The sequence below is a fragment of the Lasioglossum baleicum genome, chromosome 16 (genome assembly GCF_051020765.1).
Source record: "Lasioglossum baleicum chromosome 16, iyLasBale1, whole genome shotgun sequence".
Taxonomy (NCBI): Eukaryota; Metazoa; Arthropoda; class Insecta; order Hymenoptera; family Halictidae; genus Lasioglossum; species Lasioglossum baleicum.
This window is the reverse complement of record NC_134944.1, coordinates 1,269,519-1,290,591: the sequence shown is the minus strand read 5'-3', so window position 1 is coordinate 1,290,591 and position 21,073 is coordinate 1,269,519. Positions and strand designations below refer to the sequence as shown.

Genomic DNA, 21,073 nt, shown 5'->3' with positions numbered 1-21,073 from the left:
CAATTATGTTGCATTATATATCTTCGAAACTATTCACCGGGTCAAAAAATATGTTAAACAAAATCTGTAGATCTGCAAATTCTGCATCTTTTATGTTGTATCACTTTTTCTCGTAGAACGAACGGTTTCCGCAAATAATTGAGAGAAACGTCGGACCAAATAAATGAAACAGTAAAATGATCAATTTAATGCTGATAATAATAGTTTTTCTCGAGTATCTCCTAAACTATCAGCCGCGTCGAAAAATGTGTTAAACAAGATCTGTAGATATGTACATTCTGCATTTTTTATGTCCCATCACTTTTTCTCGTAGAACGAACGGTTTCCGAGATAATTCTGAATAACGTCGAACCAAGTGAATTAAACATTAAAATAATGAATTTAATGAATATCTTCGAAACTATTAGCCGCGTCGAAAAATATGTTAAACAAAATGTGTAGACCTGCAAATTCTGCATCTTTTATGTTGTATCACTTTTTGTTGTAAAACGAGCGGTTTTCGAGAAAATTGTAAAGAAATTTTAACGACGCACACTTTATTCTACCCGGAAGAAAATCGCAGTCTACTGATAGCCGGAATTTCGCAGTTTTCACAGATCAGGAAATGTTCGATTGTTGCGAGACTGATTAGATGGCCTCACAGCGAATCAAGGGTGCGATGTTATAATCGTTTCTGCTCAATTACAGATGCACCATGCTCGCACAAATGTGTTACAGTAGGCGGCAATCGCGCAACCATGAAGCCGATTCTTTTTATAAACGCGCCAGTCTGTCATTGAGGATATTAATGTAAATAATACACATTGTCGATGTATTTGCGGAACTCGTGAATGCGAAATCGCATGCGTACCAATGTTATATTGATTTTACGTTCAATTAAAATTTATTGGATTCCGTATCTCAACCCCTAACTGCTGTACTGGGGTCACGAGAGACCCAAACATAATTTCTGTGCCCTAACTTTCGGTACTTTGTTCTAAAAAAAATTGCAAATATTTGAAAATTGTAGATATCATTTTTTAAGAACATTTCGATTGTTTATATAAATGTAATATTTAATATTTAAATGTTTTATCAAATATTAGATATTCAGATATCAATTTGAAAATTGCAGATATCAATTTTTTTCGTTTCTTCAGGACATTTGGGTTATTTAGTCTGAAATAATACACTGAATAAAATATTAAATTTTGGAGAGGTTCTGGGATGATGATTTCTAATTTGATAAAACACTATACCACTCAAGGGTAATGAAATCTTAATAAATTTATTACGACCTTTGGAAGCAATCACTGGAAGTTATAAATGTCTTTTAAAAATTGCAAACTCGAAAATCTTGATTCTTTTTTACAGCCTGCTTTACAGTTAACGTTCGCGTAAGTCGTAAGTAGTCTGCACCTTCCAAAATTATAAAAGAAAGCAAAACCAGACGGATTGTACATTTTATATTGATAAAACGTGCAATATCGTTTCAAGTAATTAAATATTTTAGAACCACTGATTTTATATTTCACTATATTATTATATTATATTATATTATATTATATTATATTATATTATATTATATTATATTATATTATATTATATTATATTATATTGCAACTAATCTCTGTTTTCTTTTCAGGGCGATCAAGGTATACAAGGATTTCCCGGATCTCCCGGACTCTCGGTTCGTATAAAGCTTACATAGATGCTGATAAAATCGTTTTTCTCGAATATTTTATAAACGATTGACCGCGGCGGACAATGTGTTAAACGAAGTCTGTAGATCTCGACGAGCTGCGTCTTTGATGTCGTATCACTTTTCTTCGTGAATCGAACGATTTCCAAGAAAATTGAGAAAAACGCCGGACCAAATGAATGAAACATTAAAATAATGAATTTAATGCTCGTAAAAACTTTTTTCTCGAATATTTTCGAAACTATACGTCGCGTCGAAAAATATGTTAAACAAAATTTGTAGATCCGCAAATTCTGCATCTTTTCTGTTTTATTACTTTTTTCGTAAAACAGACGGTTTTCGAGAAAATTGAGGAAAACGTCGGACCAAATGAATGATTAATTTCAGGTTGATAAAATCGTTTTTTTCCGAATATCTTAGAAACTATTGACCGTATCGAAAAATTTGTTATACAAAACCTGTAGATCTGGACAGGCTGCGTCCTTGGTGTTCTATTACATTTTGTCGTAGAACGAACGGTTCCCGAAAAAATGGAGAGAAACGTCGGTCAAAATCGGAAAAACGATCTTATAGCATTAAATTAATTTATTAATAAGGGACTAATTAAATTATGGGGTGCAGGGGCACACTGGCCTATACGGTGTGATGGGACCTGACGGTCTGGATGGTTGCAACGGGACCGATGGACGTGCTGGTGCACCAGGAATGCCGGGAGTCTATGGTGCTCGTGGTCCTCCGGGTGCTGTAGGTGATTACGGACCAAGTGGAGAACCTGGAGACGGTGGTATCAACTCCGTCGGCGCGAAAGGTGTCCGCGGTACCCCGGGAATCAATGGACTCGAGGTAATCTAGCACTTGATTCTACCAAACCGAACCAATTTACCAGAAAACTGTTTCGAAGCAAAGACAGTAGACGTTTCATTAAATTTTGTTATACATGTACAATATATTTCGAGACAAGTTAATACGGATTATGATTAGACAGCGGATTTTATGTATTTGTGACAAAAATGAATAGGTGCAATTTAAGACAGTAAAAGCATTAGAGGAGTTTCAAAATATACTGTTGTATTATTTTCAACCTATTAAATGTATTAAGAGAGGAAATATATTTCCATTTCGCTCTAGTCTGTTGCAATTCAGGTAGAACATTTTTATTTCGCATTCAGATCCGCTGTCTAGTTATGATATTGTTTTAGACATTATTAAAATTTTAAATTGGCGAAATTGTAAAATTCTAAAGTTGTTAAATTGCGAAATTGTAAAATTCTAAAGTTGTAAAACGTTGAAATTGTAAAATTGTAAAATTCTAGAGTTGTAAAGTTCTAAAATCGTGAAATTCTAAAATTCTAAAGTTGTATAACTGCAAAATTGTAAAATTCTAAAGTTGTAAAACGTTGAAATTGTAAAATTGTAAAATTCTAGAGTTGTAAAGTTCTAAAATCGTGAAATTCTAAAATTCTAAAGTTGTTAAGTTGCGAAATTGTAAAATTCTAAAGTTGTAAAACTGCGAAATTGTAAAATTCTAAAGTTGTAAAACGTTGAAATTGTAAAATTGTGAAATTCTAGAGTTGGAAAGTTCTAAAATCGTGAAATTGTAAAATTCTAGAGTTGTAAAGTTCTAAAATCGTGAAATTCTAAAATTCTAGAGTTGTAAAGTTCTAAAATCGTGAAATTCTAAAATTCTAAAGTTGTTAAATCGCGAAATTGTAAAATTCTAGAGTTGTAAATTTGTAAAATCGTAAAATTCTAAAATTCTAAAGTCGTAAAGTACATTGCCTAAACGTCTGTCGCAATTCCGGTAGGAAATGTTTATTTTGCATTCAGATCCGCTGTGTCTACTGATAATATTATTTTATAATGAAGTTGATTGCATAAATCCGTTCACTGAAATGTTGTCCTCAGGGTTACCCGGGCTCGTACGGGATTCCAGGCGAGATGGGCCTACCAGGAGATACCGGGGACATGGTGAGTACTGAAACAACTCTCGTTGTTACCTCTGGTACCACCTCGGGTACCGTAACGACCGGACCGATCGGGCCAACCAGAGGTTCGTGAACCTCTCTTACGAGAGTTTAGGTTTGTCCCGCTGTACCACGCTTCCCTCAAGAGAAAGCAGGAGAAACGAACAAACCAACAAGAGCGACGGAGGTAGAACGCTTTCGGGCCCTGGGCACGTCTCGTTCCTTTTGGCGAAACGCCACCTGCTCGCATGAAATATCGTCTGGTCGACCGAGTATTCCTCGGTATAATATTTAACGGGCATGCCGGGAAGCAGACGAACAAGAAGGGAAAAGAATTCGAGATAAACCGCTCGCGGTGGAATTCCCTTACACGGTCTTCGTAAAAATTGCCGAGGAACAATCGTGTAATCAGTATTGTACAGGGTGTATAAAAAGTAAATGGTGATCATTTAGAATTGTAGAGAGATGTTTTAGTTTTAGGTGATTATTTAGAATTGTCAAGTTGTGTAATTGTAAAAGCTACAAATGCCCTTTTTTCGTTTGTCCACGATATCAGGTTGACTTACTGCTACAGGTATACAGTAGTAGGCTTTTGTCTGTACCCAGATAGCACAGAGACGTCTGCAGATGGACATTCTGACGTCTTAAAGATGTTCCGTATGTCCTACGAAATTGGAATTGAAATTGAATTGAAATTGAAATTGGAATTAAAATTGAAATTGAAGCAAAATACACTAACTCAAACAAATAATACCAATGCTAATAGAAAAACCACACTGTTTATGGTCTTAAAGAAGTCTTTTTAGGACTTTAAGAACTCATGTGCTATCTGGGTCGTACAACTCCACACAATGAAATTTTGCAAAAACTGTAGCAGCATATATCTCGATAACTATTTGTTCGCGACATGCGGTTTTCTTTCTTATTCTATTCTAGACGAGTCGATGTAAAAATAAACTTTAACAAGAAGTTTCTTTGGTGTAAACAATTTCGCGGCAAGTTTCTTTTACAAATGTCCACCGATCCAGAGGTGTACGTATTAGAAATAGCAAAAGGATGTGCCACGTGTCGATCGTTAATCACGAAACGAGCCAGCATCTGCTGAAATCCGATTCGTCTAACTGCTCTGGCTGGCATCCGCTGACGCGACTGTCACTGATAACGCGAGCTGTCGTCTCCCTCTCTCTCTTTCGAGAGAGAGAGAAGAAGAAGAAGAAGATTGGCAACTTCTAGGAAACACGAAACCTCTGCTCCAAACTGATGAATACACGCGTGTAGCTTTCACTTGCGATTAGTCCGGGAAAACATGAGAAATTGGATAGAATTTGGATCCTCTGTCAGACGAGATCTGTTGAATATCAACCAAACCCCTCGTATTTCGCTGTCTTCACTTCTGCTCTAATTATATAATATTATATTCGAAGATAACATGTATATTAAAAATGTAGTGGAAAATTTCAACTTTATACAGGGTGTCCCAAAATTCGTGAAAATCCCGAAAGGGGGTGGTTCCTGAGACCATTCTAAGAGACATTTTCCTTTGCACCAAAGTCAACTGCGGCTTTGTTTAGGAGTTATTAACGAAAAACACGGACCAATCAGAGCGCCCCCTGGGCCGCCGCGCCGTCACGATGCGATGTCACGGCGTACCGCGACACTCGCTTGCCGGCGCGGCTTGGCGCGCCGGGCCAGGGCGCGCTCTGATTGGTCCGTGTTTTTCGTTAATAACTCCTAAACAAAGCCGCGGATAACATTTTTGCAAAGGAAAATGTCGCTTGAAATGGTCTCAGGAACCACCCCCTTTCGGGATTTTCACGAATTTTGGGACACCCTGTATATCGATCTTCTCTGGTTAACGATGTTTAGAAATTCTGAGAAAAATCCGAGACTTGTCGAGCACCCGAACACATCCTCCGCGATTTATTTCAGATTTCTAACTTGAAAATCCTGCTTGCAAAAAATCAAAACCCGCAAAAAATTCGACAAAATGCAGATTCCACATGGAAATTCTAGAGCGACCACATTTATATTTTTACAGTACCGATATATTGTTCTAATTATTGTTCGTGAATTTTTACAGATTTTCCGGTTGGGTGCTCAATAGTTACAAAAAATAAAAACATGTTAATCTGCATAGAGTACTTGATCCCTTTCGAACGATTCTTATTGTTAAGTTGTAAGTTGGCTGTAGAACTCTGAATTCGGCACGTAGCGCTGTATTCTCAGGAGTAAAACCTCGCGATAACGGAGAGTAATAATAATGGGGAATTGTGCACTCGAGGCAATGCCAGCTAATGAACTTCTATGTATAATATAAATTCAAATCTCGAGAATCACGCATTCGTGTACAGCGTAGAATCCAATAAAAGCGGTCTAGTTAACCGCTGAAACTCGAATCGTTACAATATAGTCTTAATAAATGTGTTGTTTTTGAAGTGAAAACAGTGAATGAGTCTGACTCGTCACGCACCGAAGTGAAACGCTGTTTACGTTCAAACGTTGTTGTATTGTTTAATTATTATACTGCGGATCTTTATGCATTTACAGCAAAATTGAGTAGATCAAATTGAAAATTTGAAAAATTGAACACGTCAATTTCACAATGATTTCTTCTCTATTCAAATCATTAAGGAAAGAAATAACATTCAAGCTGGTTTCTATTTCTTTAAATCGATGCAGACAATTTTTCTTATGCAAACTAAAAAATGTCTGCATTGATCGCAAGATACAAGAGCCAAGCAGAAATGTCTTTTTTCTTTTAATAATCTTATCAAGCTGAAACGAATACACTGATGTCCATAAATCTTCGTAATTCGTCCACCGTTTTCGATTGCACGTGTTCATTTTTGTCATAAATGCGTAAAATCCGCAGTCTATTAATTGTTTCTGTTGACTCTGTACAAAATATGTGCGCGAATTATCGTTTGATCTTTGACCTTAGGGTTATCTGGGAGAACGAGGGTTGCCGGGGATGCAGGGTGAAACAGGTGACACAGTGTACGGCGTGAAGGGTGGGCCAGGTGATCAGGGAGACAGGGGTGATCCTGGGCCCTCTAGTACGACCGCGTACAACCAGAGACCCGGAACCACGCCTGTCAAGGGAATCAAGGGCTACAAAGGGATGCGAGGGGATTACGGCGAACGCGGACGGAGGGGTGAATTGGGTGCTAAAGGTCTTCTGGTAAGTGGTATATCTGATTTTATTATTATTACCACGCTCTTATATTAGCTTGCCGAGTTGTCGTTGTCGTATGCATCAAATCTTGAAATCGAATTTTAAATCACTTCCCGATGAGCTAGAGACTTGAAACTTTGAACATAGCACAGAACTGGGTGACAATGCAATATTTAAAAACAAATTTAAAAAAAAAAACTGTGCGTGTAGGAGAAAAAAGAAATTTTAATATTAACCGTGACACATCGCCGCGCGCCAGCGCTGAAAAATATCCTTCTTTCCAATTGATACAGAGAAATTCCTTAGAAATTGTTGTATTCAGAGATTGTAAAATCATTGTGCAGGGTCGTCCAGGGTTTCTGGGCGTGAAGGGCATGAAGGGAGAGCAAGGAGGCGACGGCCCGAGAGGAAAACAGGGTGCAGACGGTCCGACCGGCCCTCCGGGCGATAAGGGAGACAAAGGTGCTCCAGGTTATGCTGGTAATTCAGGAGGGCCCGGATCTGACGTAAGCATATCACCCTACTACTTGTAACCATGTATATATATCCTAAAGTTCGAAGTCATTGCAAATCGAATCATTGCGAATGTTTAGGGGGAGCCCGGAGAGCCGGGAAACCAAGGAGCTCCCGGTAAACAAGGAGCAGCCGGAGAGCCTGGAAAATACATACCGGAACTCGACGAGATAATCGAAGGAAACGTTGGAATTCAGGGAGATTTAGGTTTGTTAATATTTATTAGAGTACCCCTGATCCTGATGATCAGATTTTTCGAAATTTTTCGGTCAATCTATTCTGAAGAAGCAATTCAGATATTTTTAACAATGATTTCTTCCGATTTAGGTCCTCCTGGTCCAATGGGACATTCAGGAACGCCAGGCTCGCCAGGAAAAGTTGGCTACATCGGGCCACCTGGTCCTCCAGGACCTGCCGGTCCTCCTGGATCGCCTGGACCAAAGGGAACTTCCGTGAAAGGGGAGCCGGGGTCCGATGGTACGTGTTTAATAATTAGACAGCGGATTCTTATGCAAAATAAAAATTGTCCACCTAAATTGAAACAAGCTTAAGTGAAATAAAACAGTATGATAAAATTCTTGTAATATTTATACTGTTTCACTTTGTTTTCAAATTGTACACCTGCTCATTTTTGTCAGAAGTCCGCATCAAATCCGCTGTCCATTAATAATACGGTGAAGCCCTGATCTAATTGTAAGAGAAGGGGAACTGTGCGATCTAAGCAAATCGGGTAACCCCGCCACTGCAGTGCTCTTCTTTATTTTTCGCGATCTTTTTATGGGACCTACGCCAACTTGTTTGCGGCGTTTCTCTAATTAAAAGTACAGTGAACCGTTGAACACGGTATATGATTTAAATGTCCTATAATTTAGTCACGAAAACAAAAAATGTAAGATCTAAGAGAGTGCACGGTCCCGAGATTTTGCTTTAGATCAGCGCTTCAGTCTTTACATGTGTGAATTGCTGCGAATTATGGAAATGTTTGAATTTGTATTACGCTAGGTTTACCCGGCCAGATGGGCTCGCAAGGCCCCCCAGGTTTAGTTGGGCCCCCTGGAGATTTTGGGCCGAAAGGCTTCCCTGGCGTAACAATTATCGGGCCGCCAGGTATCGACGGAAAACATGGAACACATGGTCGCTTAGGAGCAGCTGGAGATCGCGGTGACCCTGGCATTGCTGGTAAATCATTGTTTTATAAACAATTACTAATACAAATGACCGTTAATTAATACAAAATCGATTTCTTGCAAAATTCTGAGGTCGTAGACAAATTTTTAGACTAGATTTAACATTTGCGTGAAAACATCTACGGGAAATGATATATAGCATGTTAAAAAAAAAATTTTCCGCGCGTGGTACTGGAGAAACCACATTTTCTTGAAATTCTACATGTTTAACGAATTTTCTCAACGCTAAAAAACGTTCGTACCATAATCTCCCTATTTTTCCCATGTTTTGCCAAGTTTCAGCTTTAATTTTGCTAACAATGGATGTGTAATAACAATATCTATATTTTTCTGTGACGAACAGGTCCGAAAGGTTTCCCTGGCAAAGGTGTTAGGATTCAAGGGCCACAAGGTGAAAGAGGACTGCCAGGATTACCAGGACTTCCCGGTCCGGACGGATCGCCCGGTACTCCCGGATTCCCAGGCCTGAGGGGCTTCAAGGGCGACGATTGTGGCGTCTGTACACCAGGTATATCGAATTCATCGACAATCTTGCAGATACCGACAATTTTGATTTTGCATAAAGATCCACAGTCTACTGATGTTACATACATTATCCGAAAGCTTCGCTCCATTTGCGATTGACGAGACAATATCGGTTTACTAGCGCGACTAATGACGACCTGGCATTTCTGCGCAGTCAGATTAGACTGCGGATCTTTATGCAAAATAAAAATATTCAGCATTGATTGTGCGGAGAGCAGGAATGCAATAAAAATTGATTTTCATCCCTTGATCGCTCTGTTACGTTAAAAAACAACATTACGATATTCTTGAATTTTTCTGATCTGTTTTATATTTCATCCAACCAGTTTCTTCACGAACGCTTTACGTCTTAATAATGATTTGTGCAAATTAGTGTAAATTCTTCGAATATTTTTACTATGTAATAAATTCACAAAATCCGCTGTCCAATAATGACATAATCATTAATTCGCACAGGATTGCCTGGTGAGAAGGGTGAACGCGGTGATTCCGGCCTGAACGGTTACCCAGGAGCACCTGGGTTCCCTGGACTAACAGGACCACGTGGACAGAAAGGAGCTTACGGGAAACCTGGCATAATTGGACCTAGGGGATTAGAAGGCGACAGTGGACGACCAGGAATCGCTGGGTCACAAGGACCCAAAGGAGAAAGAGGAAAGATCATACTTCCTCGAGGACAATTGAAAGGAATACTTGGCGATATTGGAGAGAAGGGTTATCCTGGTCCGGAAGGGCCTAGGGGGCCCAAAGGCGAATACGGTCTTTCTGGTGACACGGGCCCGCCGGGACCCAAGGGAGAAAAGGTTAAACAAATTGATTAATTTCAATTTTCAATAACTAGAAAGCACAGCAGTTCTAAAAGCGATTCTCTTTAGACTCAATCAGCCAATTATGCTTCCGGCAAACTTCAATTCTCAATACGATTCTTCAACGTTGATCATGTTTGTAATTGTACTTTGCGAGCAACGGCGACCATCTTGGTTGCAGGACCATGTAGGAGCAGAGATTCTGGTCCTTATTTGCTATGAATTTGCCATCAAAGTTTTCTTTAAATTTCTAAATTGTATTGTTTCAAGTTGCATGCATTTTCAATCATTTCAATATTTACAACTACAGTAAGGAGCAAAATTGAACCAATAACCGCAAGTTTTGTATAAATCATTATTTATTGCTAGAAATATAGAAGAGTAACGAAAAATCAACATTACAATTATTTTTATCATAGTTAGAGGTAACTTAAGAAATTTTATTCAATAATTAATGTCTCCTCGTTTAGCAATGACAACAAAAATAGATTGACTCGGTTTTGCTGGCAAATTCATAACAAACCGAGAGCAGAGTGCTTGCTGGATACTTCTCTGCTTTCTCTGCTTGTTGAAGTACTTAGAGAATTATATGTGTTACTTCAAGCAGCTTCTATATCCGCAGTATTTTTGGTTTAGGGTGATCATGGGCCTCCAGGACCGTCTGGTCGGGACGGTCTTCCAGGATGGGACGGAACTCCCGGCGAGAAAGGTGACGACGCACAGGTTCCGCGTGAATTCCTGCGAGGAGATCCAGGAATCGCAGGTCTCAAGGGGATGAAGGGTGCGATAGGTGAAAGAGGGAGGAAAGGAGATGAAGGAGAATCCTCCTCGCACGATGTGAAACTAGACGGGGAGAAGGGATTCAAGGGAGAAGTCGGACTTCCAGGTGAGAGGTTGCAGAAAACGCTGCCGCTTCTTTTAAACCGGAAACTCAAATGAGACGAGCAGGCGGGTCTCCCAGAGTTCTAACTTTCAGTTAAAAGACTTTCACCTTGGAATTACTTGTTTCGTTTGCACATTTGCGTTGCGGCCTGGTACATTTATGATTGGCCAAGGATACCGAACAGTTGGGACTTAGGGTATTTAAAGAACTGTAAGACTTGAATTGATGAATTCTTGCAGGAGACGACGGCGCGAAAGGTGCACAGGGGCGTACCGGCGACGAGGGATACCCGGGTGCACCAGGATTGTCTGGATCCCCGGGAATAGCGCGTCAAGGTGCCGTTGGACTAAAAGGATACCCGGGAATGCCGGGAGATCAAGGGCCACGTGGCGCGCCTGGCACTCCAGGAAACGAAGGACCCGTTGGTTACCCGGTAAGTGCAGAAACTATGAAAACTCGTCACAAAAATATATGATTGTCTCTCATCAACATTTCGGTTTTAGGGTCGCGGAGGCAACAAAGGTGAACGAGGTGACCTTGGAACCAATCAGACATACGGCGACATAGGAGAGCAAGGTTTATGGGGTGAGAAGGGAGACATTGGTGATGCTGGACCGATGGGATTGCGTGGGAGACCCGGAATCGACGGATCCAAAGGTGTCAGAGGTAGCAAGGGAGCCCCCGGTTTAGCCGGTCTGCCTGGTCTTCAGGTAATACGCGAATAGAAACGAACCAAACGGTGAAGCGTTTGAATCTAACGGATCAAATCGATCTACAGGGCGCCAAGGGCCAACGAGGCGACAGTGTGCAGGGTTCTCGAGGGTTCCCGGGGATCCCCGGTCAACCTGGAATGCCTGGAAGAATCGGAGAGGCTGGTATCCAAGGTACGTGACGTAATTTCAGGGAGTGGGGCTCTTTAATAGCGAAGAGCGCTAGATAAAAGATCAATCTAGGCCGCTATCGCCCTCGAAAGTCCTATTTTTACGTTTACCAGGCGTAATTTGCATTGTGCGGCAGCACATAGCTTTCGCAGCTTTATGAAAATAGCTACAGTAAAATCCCATTCTGATGAAGTCCCATGCATCGACTTTAACAACGCGGAGCTAGAAAGTCCCAAAGAGTCCCATCTTGAAATTTTTAATAGCTACAGCCGCAACTGTGCTTTTCCGAATAATGCAAATTACGCTGGCGAATACTGGAAATTGCGCCTGGTAAACGCCTGATAAATTTTTAGTCTTATTTTTTATACATATTATAGCTGTAATATTCGAGCACAATGTAGCACAAACTTAGCAACACTCAGCACATAACTGTTGAAATTATTTAATTTAACAAATGGGGGGCTAACTTCTAGGAGGCGTAAAAATAGGACTTTCGAGGGCAATCGCGGCCTAGATTAATCTTTTATCCAGCGCTTTCGAGTCGCTATTTCATCATCGTTACGTCTAGGTCCGGACGGTCCTCCGGGATTCGACGGCATGAAGGGTCTGAAAGGAGAGCTGGGTTTCATTGGACGGCGAGGTGACGATGGCGACGATGGACCAATGGGATATTTGGGACGAGACGGTTCTCCAGGTATGCCTGGTCCTCCAGGAGAAGATGGCGACGTTGGAGAGTTGGGCGACACTGGTCCTCCCGGCTGGCCTGGTGCGGAAGGTCTTCCCGGACTGGTTGGTGCTAAAGGAGAATTAGGAGATGCTGGATTGCCAGGTTTTCCTGGGATGATAGGTCGCATTGGATTCCAAGGTTTGACAGGAGACAGGGGTCCAGACGGGCTTGATGGACCCCCGGGAGAAAATTCGTTTAGCGGACCGCAAGGTGATCTTGGAGAGCCTGGTTACATGGGAGAACATGGGAACCCTGGATCTCCTGGTATGGATGGCAGACCTGGGCTTCCTGGTGAACCAGGGTCAGCGATCGACGGCTATGATGGTTTGCAAGGCCTGAAGGGAGAGCCTGGATATGACGGAGTCCATGGAACGCCAGGAGAAAAGGTACAAATGGAATATCTTCGGAGCTATTGACCGCATCGAAAAATGTGTTAATCGAAACCTGTAGATCTGGACAGGCTGCGCCATTTATGTCCTATTACCTTTTTCCGTAAGACAAACGATTTTCGAGAAAATTGAGAAAAATGTCAGCCACGTATCACTCGCGGGTGAGATAAGTGACACGTCGCCGATGTTTTTCTCAATTTTCTCGGAAACCGTTCGTTCTACAAGAAAAAGTGATACAACATAAAAGACGCATCCTGTCCAGATCTACAGATTTTGTTTAACATATTTTTCGACACGGTAAATAATTTCGAAGATTTTTGAGAAAAACGATTCTATCAGCATTCAATTAAATATTTTAATGTTTGATCCACTTGAGGCACATTTTCCCGTTATCTGTGGGCGCTGAAACTTCGCACATGGTTTTTTTTAATTATTTGAAACAAACCTAGAGCCACCTTAGGTGTGCAGGGCATAATTATTGCAGCGAAACGTTAATTGGACATACTTTTACATTGTTACAGGGAGAGATCGGTGATTTTGGGCCGGACGGATTGCTGGGGCCAATTGGGGATTGGGGATTCCCGGGAAGAAAGGGGGCGGCAGGTATCCACGGTAGATACGGCGTAAAAGGGGAACATGGTCCAATCGGAGCCCATGGATTGCAGGGTCTCAGGGGCAAGAAGGGATTGGACGGTGAACCTGGCCTAATGGGTTTACCAGGTGAGCTATAGCATTATACAATTGTGCAACACCAGCGAGACCAGAGTTGGGCATTAATCGATTAAAATTTTAATCATGATTGATTGATTAACGTGTACGATTAAAAAAAGAAATCGTCTAAAAATGGACGATTGATTCAATCGATTGATTTAATACTTAACGCGATTTCTTTGTAGGAATGCCTGGCGACCAAGGTCCTCGAGGTATGCCTGGTCTAACAGGCGTGCCAGGACCGAAGGGCTACATAGGAGAGCCAGGTTTACCATCCTACGCTGAAGCGGAGAAAGGCGACTTCGGAAATCCTGGTCTGAATGGTATCGAAGGTGAAAAAGGAGAACGAGGTGATGAAGGCTTCATAGGAGTACACGGTCGAAAGGTACTTCTATAATCTAATCTATTCTAATTTTCTAATCTAGTGACGGTAGATCTAATGGCGCTACGAGCGATCGTTCAGAAATAATGCAAATTTATGCGAATTATCTTAGGGCGAACAAGGTGACATAGGATTCTACGGACCTGACGGATTCCCAGGATTGCCAGGGCTGCCAGGTCTTCCTGGTAACCAAGGACCGCCCGGCCTATCAGGTGAAAATGACACGTTTACATTCCTGAATAAAATTACCGAGCAACTTACTGTACAGTGTACAGGGTGTCGCAAAATTCTATTAGGTCAATCGGAAAGTTCCGTCCGTTTTTTTACAAAAAGTAGAGCTTTATTTAAGAAACAAAATGAAAGGGTACATTAATCAAAATATTGTACATCGTTAGCGATGACTTTTCCCCATCTTTCGGGCAGCAAGCGAATTTCGCGACGAAAGAATGAGTCATCTTTGGAGGTCATCCAGTCAGAGACCCATTTTTCGACATCTTTGTGGGTAGTTATAAAGTGGCAACTCTATAATTAAATGTGCTGCTTCAGGAGCGCCTGGGGAGTTCGCTGAACCTGGCGAAGAGGGTCGCCCTGGATTAGACGGGATACCTGGAACGCCAGGAACTCCTGGACAGAAAGGCGCCCCTGGAGAATACGGACTGAATGGGCCGAAGGGAATTCGCGGAGAAGCTGGTCTGAGTTTCCACGGGCCGAAAGGACTTTCGGGAGATCAAGGTCCGTTTTCATCAGTTTCTCCTTTAATACTGTACTGCACCTTCATCTTCAAAAAGGCACATTTAGTCATTCATTAATGTGTGGGGGTGGTGTTCATTGTTGCTGTTAATGTGACTTGTTCGAACAGGTCCGAAGGGTTTCGTCGGTTACCCTGGAAATCCGGGACTAGAAGGGTTGCCAGGATTTCCGGGAGCACCCGGGCCGAAAGGTTACGCAGGCGAACCGGGATTCCCCGGTTTCAGCGTGAAAGGAGAGTCTGGAGAGGTAGGACTGCCTGGATTCGACGGAAGGTTCGGGCACAAAGGTGAGACGGGTGATTCCGGACTTCCTGGATTCAGAGGTCAACCTGGATTCAAAGGAGAACTTGGCGAACACGGGGAACCTGGTCTGCCAGGACTCGATGGGCCACCTGGTCCAAAAGTTAGTTAAACTTCATTTGAAGAAGCTTGTGATGAATTTTGCTGACTTCTTGATCTTCTCTGAACAATCTTATAATGTTTTTCAGGGACCTAAAGGAGATCGTGGGATGAATCCGTTCTCGTTGGTCCCGCGGAAGGGAATTCCCGGGGACATAGGATCCATAGGACTACCAGGTACAGTATTCCCTCCACTACACTGTCCTTTATTTCTTCTGTTCTGCTCGAGAAATAGCGACGAAAAAATTCATGAACGCTCTACATGGGGGAACGAACAACAGTGAATTATTTCAGAATTTTCAGTTACGGCGTCGATTTTGAAAAAAATCCCAAAGCATAATATTGTGATAGGATCCTCAACCTCGCTACCTGGGTCAGACTACATGCGGAATTAGCCTGTGTTTCTTTTGTTCCGCTCAGCGAAAAATTACGAAAAAATTCATGAACGTTCTAGCTAATAACACAGACGTCTGTGAATTTTTTCAGAATTTTCGGCTGCGGCGTCGATTTTGAAAAAAATCCGGAACATAAACTTGCGATAGGATCCCCAACCTCGCTATCAGGCTTAGACTACGCACAAATTATGCTTTATTTCTTCTGTTTTGCTCGACAAACAATTACGAAAAAGTTCAATGAACATTCTACTTAATAGCATGCATATAACACTGCATTATTTCAGAATTTTTCGTTGCAACAAAAATGTTTAAACATGTTCGTTGAGAATGACACGTTCTCGTAGGTTTCCCTGGACTGAAGGGTATGATGGGCGAGCCTGGACAAGACGGTTTTCCTGGACGACCAGGAGAGGATGGAATGATCGGTTTGCCAGGACCCCAAGGACCAGACGGTGAAGACGGCCCTGAGGGTTATCCTGGTCATCCTGGCGCCGTTGGTAGACAAGGACAACCAGGTACAACAATTACTAATTGATAATATGTGCTGCACCGCACTACATCTTCATTTAAAATATTTTTACGAAATCTCTCCAAATTTTTCTAGGATATCCTGGACCACCGGGACCTTCGGCGCCTCCAGGCCCCGGCCCGCGAAACAGAGGCTTCCATTTCGCGCGACACTCGCAATCTGAGATGATTCCTCTGTGCCCGAAGAACACGGTGAAACTCTGGGACGGTTTCTCGTTGCTGCACATCATGGGCAATGGACATCCTTACGGACAGGATCTCGGTACCAAAGATATAACCTTAATATTTCATATTTAATTACATTGAATTAGACAATATTTCGAGTTTCTTCAAATTCGTCTACAAAAATTGCAAATTGCATAAACATCGGCAGTCTATTCATTAGTCTCGCGAAGTTGTGGTGAGGTCACTAGGCTTCACTGTATTCTATAAATGTCTCTAATATTTGCGAATGAAATTAGGTGCGGCGGGCAGTTGCGTCAGGAAATTCTCCGCTATGCCATTCATGTTCTGCAACATCAACAACGTGTGCGACTACGCGAACCGCAACGACTACAGCTACTGGCTGAGCACAACGGAGCCAATGCCAATGGCGATGACGCCGATACCTTCGCCGGAAGTTGGTAGATACATCTCGAGATGCTCGGTCTGCGAAGCGCCAACCCGGCTGATCGCGGTGCACAGCCAGACTATGGCTATACCAACGTGCCCCGGAGGTTGGGAGGAGCTCTGGATCGGCTATAGTTTCCTCATGGTGGGTATAGTGCTCTCCAGTCGCGTTAGATTCGATCAGAAGTTGGGAGTATCCTCTAAATTTTTAATTGGTTCAGTCTCGTTCACTTTGAAATCGTACTGTCGACTGTGGGATTGCTAAATTGGTTCAGAAATGGGATACCCTCTTAAATAGTTCATTCGCGTTCACGTTGAAGTCTTACTTGTCAACTTTGAGGTTGCTAAATTGGTTCAGAAGAGGGGTATCCTCTTAATTGTACACGTTGAACTGGCACCGTCACCTGTGGCCTTTCTAAACTGGTTCAGAAATTATTCACATCAGAATTGCAACGCGTCTAAATGGTTATAACTTTCAGCACCGGGACGCAGGCGCGGGAGGCGGCGGCCAATCGCTAATCTCTCCAGGCTCCTGCCTCGAGGAGTTCCGCATCAGACCGTTCATCGAGTGCCGCGGTCTCGGCACCTGCAACTACTTCTCCACGGCCACGTCCTACTGGCTAGCGACCATCGAGGACTACGAGATGTTCCGGAAGCCGGTGCAGCAGACCTTAAAGGCAGACCACACGTCGAGAGTCAGCCGCTGCGCTGTCTGTCTTCGGCGTCGCGTTACCGAAGATCCTCGCGCCAGAACTCTGCATCCTTATTCGACAAACGGCCAGAGAGAGTCCGCAGGAAACATTCAGTATCAACCGCAACGCTATCCAGTCTACCCTGGACACCAGAGGCAACAACAACAGCAACAACAACAACAATCTAACAGAGGGAGGAACCAAAATAGAAACGTCGCGTACCACGTCAGAAGAAGAGGCAGAGTTCGCAAACCGGAAAGACCGACAGAAACTCCCTACGTGGGCTAAAAAATTTGAACATCATCGGGGTCAGGGATGAAGAGGTCATCGAGTTCTGAAATTATAGTTTAAAGTCGTGTACACACGTAGAACACTGTACCGAAGCGTCCGCATTTTAATTTATGCAATTTACGCCTACTTTCATCGATTTCTAGATGAATTTTAAATATCTCGTTGCTCCAGAAGTTGTACAGATATATCTATTCGATCAAATCATGAATGAATGTGTCGAATCGAATTAATTGAATAAAATTGCGTGGATTGAAATGTGATTAGGCCGAACACACACGAGATCTGCCTCTGGACCTCTACAGTGACGTAACGTACGTAGGAGGCAACGAACGACTCTCCGTGATGTATATAACATAACAAAATATTTCAAATACGTGTTCGATAAGTTATCACTAGACCGCGGATCCTTTATGTATTTATATAGCAAAATTGAGTAGATGAGACCACGGTGCATCCGTAGATGAGATTGAAAATTGTTGGAAAATTTAAAAAATTGAAGATGTCAATATATGATGATGTCAATTTGGTTTCTCTTTCTTGCAATCGATGTAGACAATGTTCATTTTGCATGGAAGATCCGTAGTCTAGTTTTATCACGCTCCCTCTTCGTAGCGAACACAAATACAACGGCTATCGTCCGAGACAATGCTCGAAACGATGCTCGATGCCAAAAAGGACTTATTTCGATCGATATTATCGTATTGTAACTGCCTATTGTAACTGCCTATGTATTTTGCATTAAATAAAGTCTTTTATAGAAGCCAGCGAACATTGTGTGCTGCAGACCCTGGCGAAGGTTCACCCGAGGGAACCAGATACTTTTGCATTTTTATTTTGCATAATCTTGTAGACTTTGCCGAGAGAATGCCGGAAATCCAAGTTTCAAGGAATTCACTGATTCAAAAGTTACGAATGTTTGAACTTTACGGATTTACACATCGGTGAATTGCACCATCAGTGAGTGTCCGTTCAGTCATGCTAGAAATGCGCAACATTTCACGCGCGTGCGCGGTGATTAGCCTCAGTATAATAAGATTCTCGATGAAATGGGGTACCTTGAGCACCCCGAAGAATATTCATTATCGCAGCAAATGATTCGTGCCGCTTTCCCCATAAGACGCAATGCAAATCCCAGCACGAATTATTTGCGCTTCGTATATGTACTTACAGCGCCATCTAGCGGCAATACGCTCAAACTCTTAGCCAAATGTTACCGACAGAGCACGTCAAGCTGGGAACAGCGCCATCTAACGGTAGACTTGGGAACTAACGATTTGATTTAGTTCAAAATGTGCCGCTAGATGGCGCTGCTACCGGCCTGGTGTAGGAGCTAGCATAGCCATGGGCAACTATGATACATAGCTCGACTACTTGGAAAGGAGAGGAGGAAAAAGGAAGGAGGCGTTTCGTCCCGACAGAGGACTCATCAGTAAGGCTGACTGGCGGACCTTGCCTTGTTAGACGTGGGGATGTCGGAAAGCTATTTGAGGACGGTATATATGCTAATCGTTGAGGAACGAGTACTTGCGGGAAAGGCCAGTCGAGTGCCTGTCCCTCTTGTGGCGCATGTCTGAAGTTCGGCCTCCACACGTCGTGTAGCACCGACGAGATACTATGTGCGTGTAGTCCTACACTGGTTTGCTCTGTCGGTAACATTTGGCTATCAGTTTGAGTGTTTTGCCGCTAGATGGCGCTGTAAGTGCGTGTATAATTCGTGCTGGAATTAACATTGCGTCTTATGAGGAAAGCGGCACGAATCATTTGCTCCCAGAAATGCGCAACATTTCAGGCGCATGCGCGGCGATTAGCTTCAGTACGATAAGATTCTCGATGAAATGGGGTACCTTGAGCACCCCGCAGAATTTAAAAAAATTCATATGATTTGATTCTAAAAAATGAATGTATAACAAGTGTATTTGTGTATATTTTGTAACTCGTAGTACACGTCCTGGAGTCTTTTTGTCCGGTACATATTGCTTCGGTACATTCCTGCCAATATAACTGCCTCAGGGCTCTGCTACCTTACGAGTTGATTTTGGCCGACGTGAAATAAAAGTACACGGTGAGATCTCGATATTATATTTATATTTATAAAATTATTCATCATTAGAAAGCACATATGATCTATCTATATGACGTAATTCACTACGCACACACGCGTACAAGCGTGCCTACGAGCGCACGCACGCACAAAGAGAAAAACACGCGGAGCCGCGCACTCACACCGTCGAATTTTCATTCACGCACGCACGCACACACATATCCGCACTTATACAGGCGTAAGCACACACATACACACACGCGCGGGCATACATACACGTGTACGTACGCGCACACGTGCGCGGGCGCGCCAGAAAGGGAGAGGATCAAAGATTTCTAAGGATCTAAAAAGGATAATCATTAAACTGCGGATCTTTATGCAATTTAATCGGTTTAATTAATTCATGAAGAAATTGAATATCTTTATGCAATTCAATTAATTCATGAAGAAATTAACCGGGTGAAATTATTTTACGAAACATTGAAATTGTTTTATAAAACAGTGAAAGATGTAATAAATCTAAGAATATTAAATTGTTATGTTGTTTTTCAACGTGGAAAGACTATTTTAAGGGATAAAATGAATTTTTATTTAATTACTGCTCCCAGAATCGACGCAGAATATATGAATATTTTGCATAAAGATCGGCAAAGTGTTATCACAACGGAAAAATAGCAACAAAGAGAGAAAATCAAAGACGCGCGCGCGCTCGTGCGCGCGTGTGCACGCACACGTATATCCGTGTGTGAACGGCGACGCGCGACACAACAAACGAGTATACGCGTCCTATGTATGCACGTGTACATATTCAGAGTACCTCACGAATGTGTTTTTACAGGTTTTCTTTATATATCGTCTTTTTTTTATAGATTTGTTTTTCCTCTTGGTTTTTCTTCACGCAACTTTGTAACACCGCTCGAATTGGAAGAAAGTGCGACAGAGATGATTTTTTTTCACACGTTTTACGGACCAGGCCAGTTTTTTTATCACTAGACAGCGGATTTGATGCATTTATGGTATAAATCAGCAGGTGTAATTTACAACAGTGAAAACATTGGAAGAATTTGAAAAAAATGCTGTTATATAATTAATAAATGAACCTTATTAAGAAAGAAGATCAATTTCTATCCGTGTACGGATTGTTGCAATTCAGTTTGAACGTTTTTATTTTGCATAAAGATCCGCTGTCTATTATTTATCACATTGTAATCAATAGGGTGGTTTTTATTCTTAATCTTGTTAGACATATTTTGGATAGATTCTTTTCTCTTACGGCACAACTCCAGAGTTGTTAGAAATAATGCAAAAAATATGTGTACAATGTTTAAGCGCGATTGGGTAACGGGAAAATGTGTCATATGAGAATTAGATATTAAAATGATTAGTTTAAGGCTCGTAAAAATTGTTTTTGTAGAATATTTTATAAACTGTTGACCCCGTTGGAAAATGTGTTAAAGGAAACCTGTTTCTCGATTAAACTATGAAATCTCCCTGAATACAAAACTAGAAATTTCCCTGAATACAAAACTTGAAATTTTCCTGAAT

At 41.9% G+C, this 21,073-nt stretch overlaps 1 protein-coding gene across 1 annotated transcript in view; it reads left to right on the top strand.

Moving 5' to 3' along the window:
- The window catches only part of LOC143217169 (uncharacterized), a 53,619-nt gene extending 35,372 nt beyond the window's left edge, over positions 1–18,247 (top strand). The window contains exons 3-27 of the mRNA XM_076441044.1: positions 1,625–1,669; positions 2,303–2,524; positions 3,587–3,649; positions 6,587–6,826; positions 7,165–7,326; positions 7,414–7,540; positions 7,661–7,810; positions 8,336–8,512; positions 8,864–9,028; positions 9,502–9,848; positions 10,488–10,737; positions 10,974–11,167; positions 11,238–11,444; positions 11,513–11,618; positions 12,184–12,728; positions 13,253–13,451; positions 13,628–13,827; positions 13,937–14,036; positions 14,371–14,556; positions 14,684–14,976; positions 15,062–15,149; positions 15,712–15,882; positions 15,972–16,157; positions 16,357–16,649; positions 16,984–18,247. Coding sequence (XP_076297159.1) covers positions 1,625–1,669; positions 2,303–2,524; positions 3,587–3,649; positions 6,587–6,826; positions 7,165–7,326; positions 7,414–7,540; positions 7,661–7,810; positions 8,336–8,512; positions 8,864–9,028; positions 9,502–9,848; positions 10,488–10,737; positions 10,974–11,167; positions 11,238–11,444; positions 11,513–11,618; positions 12,184–12,728; positions 13,253–13,451; positions 13,628–13,827; positions 13,937–14,036; positions 14,371–14,556; positions 14,684–14,976; positions 15,062–15,149; positions 15,712–15,882; positions 15,972–16,157; positions 16,357–16,649; positions 16,984–17,484 — 5,217 coding nt within the window. The 3' untranslated portion in view covers positions 17,485–18,247. The remainder of the gene's footprint in view (positions 1–1,624; positions 1,670–2,302; positions 2,525–3,586; positions 3,650–6,586; positions 6,827–7,164; positions 7,327–7,413; positions 7,541–7,660; positions 7,811–8,335; positions 8,513–8,863; positions 9,029–9,501; positions 9,849–10,487; positions 10,738–10,973; positions 11,168–11,237; positions 11,445–11,512; positions 11,619–12,183; positions 12,729–13,252; positions 13,452–13,627; positions 13,828–13,936; positions 14,037–14,370; positions 14,557–14,683; positions 14,977–15,061; positions 15,150–15,711; positions 15,883–15,971; positions 16,158–16,356; positions 16,650–16,983) is intronic.
- Positions 18,248–21,073: the final 2,826 nt, after the last annotated feature.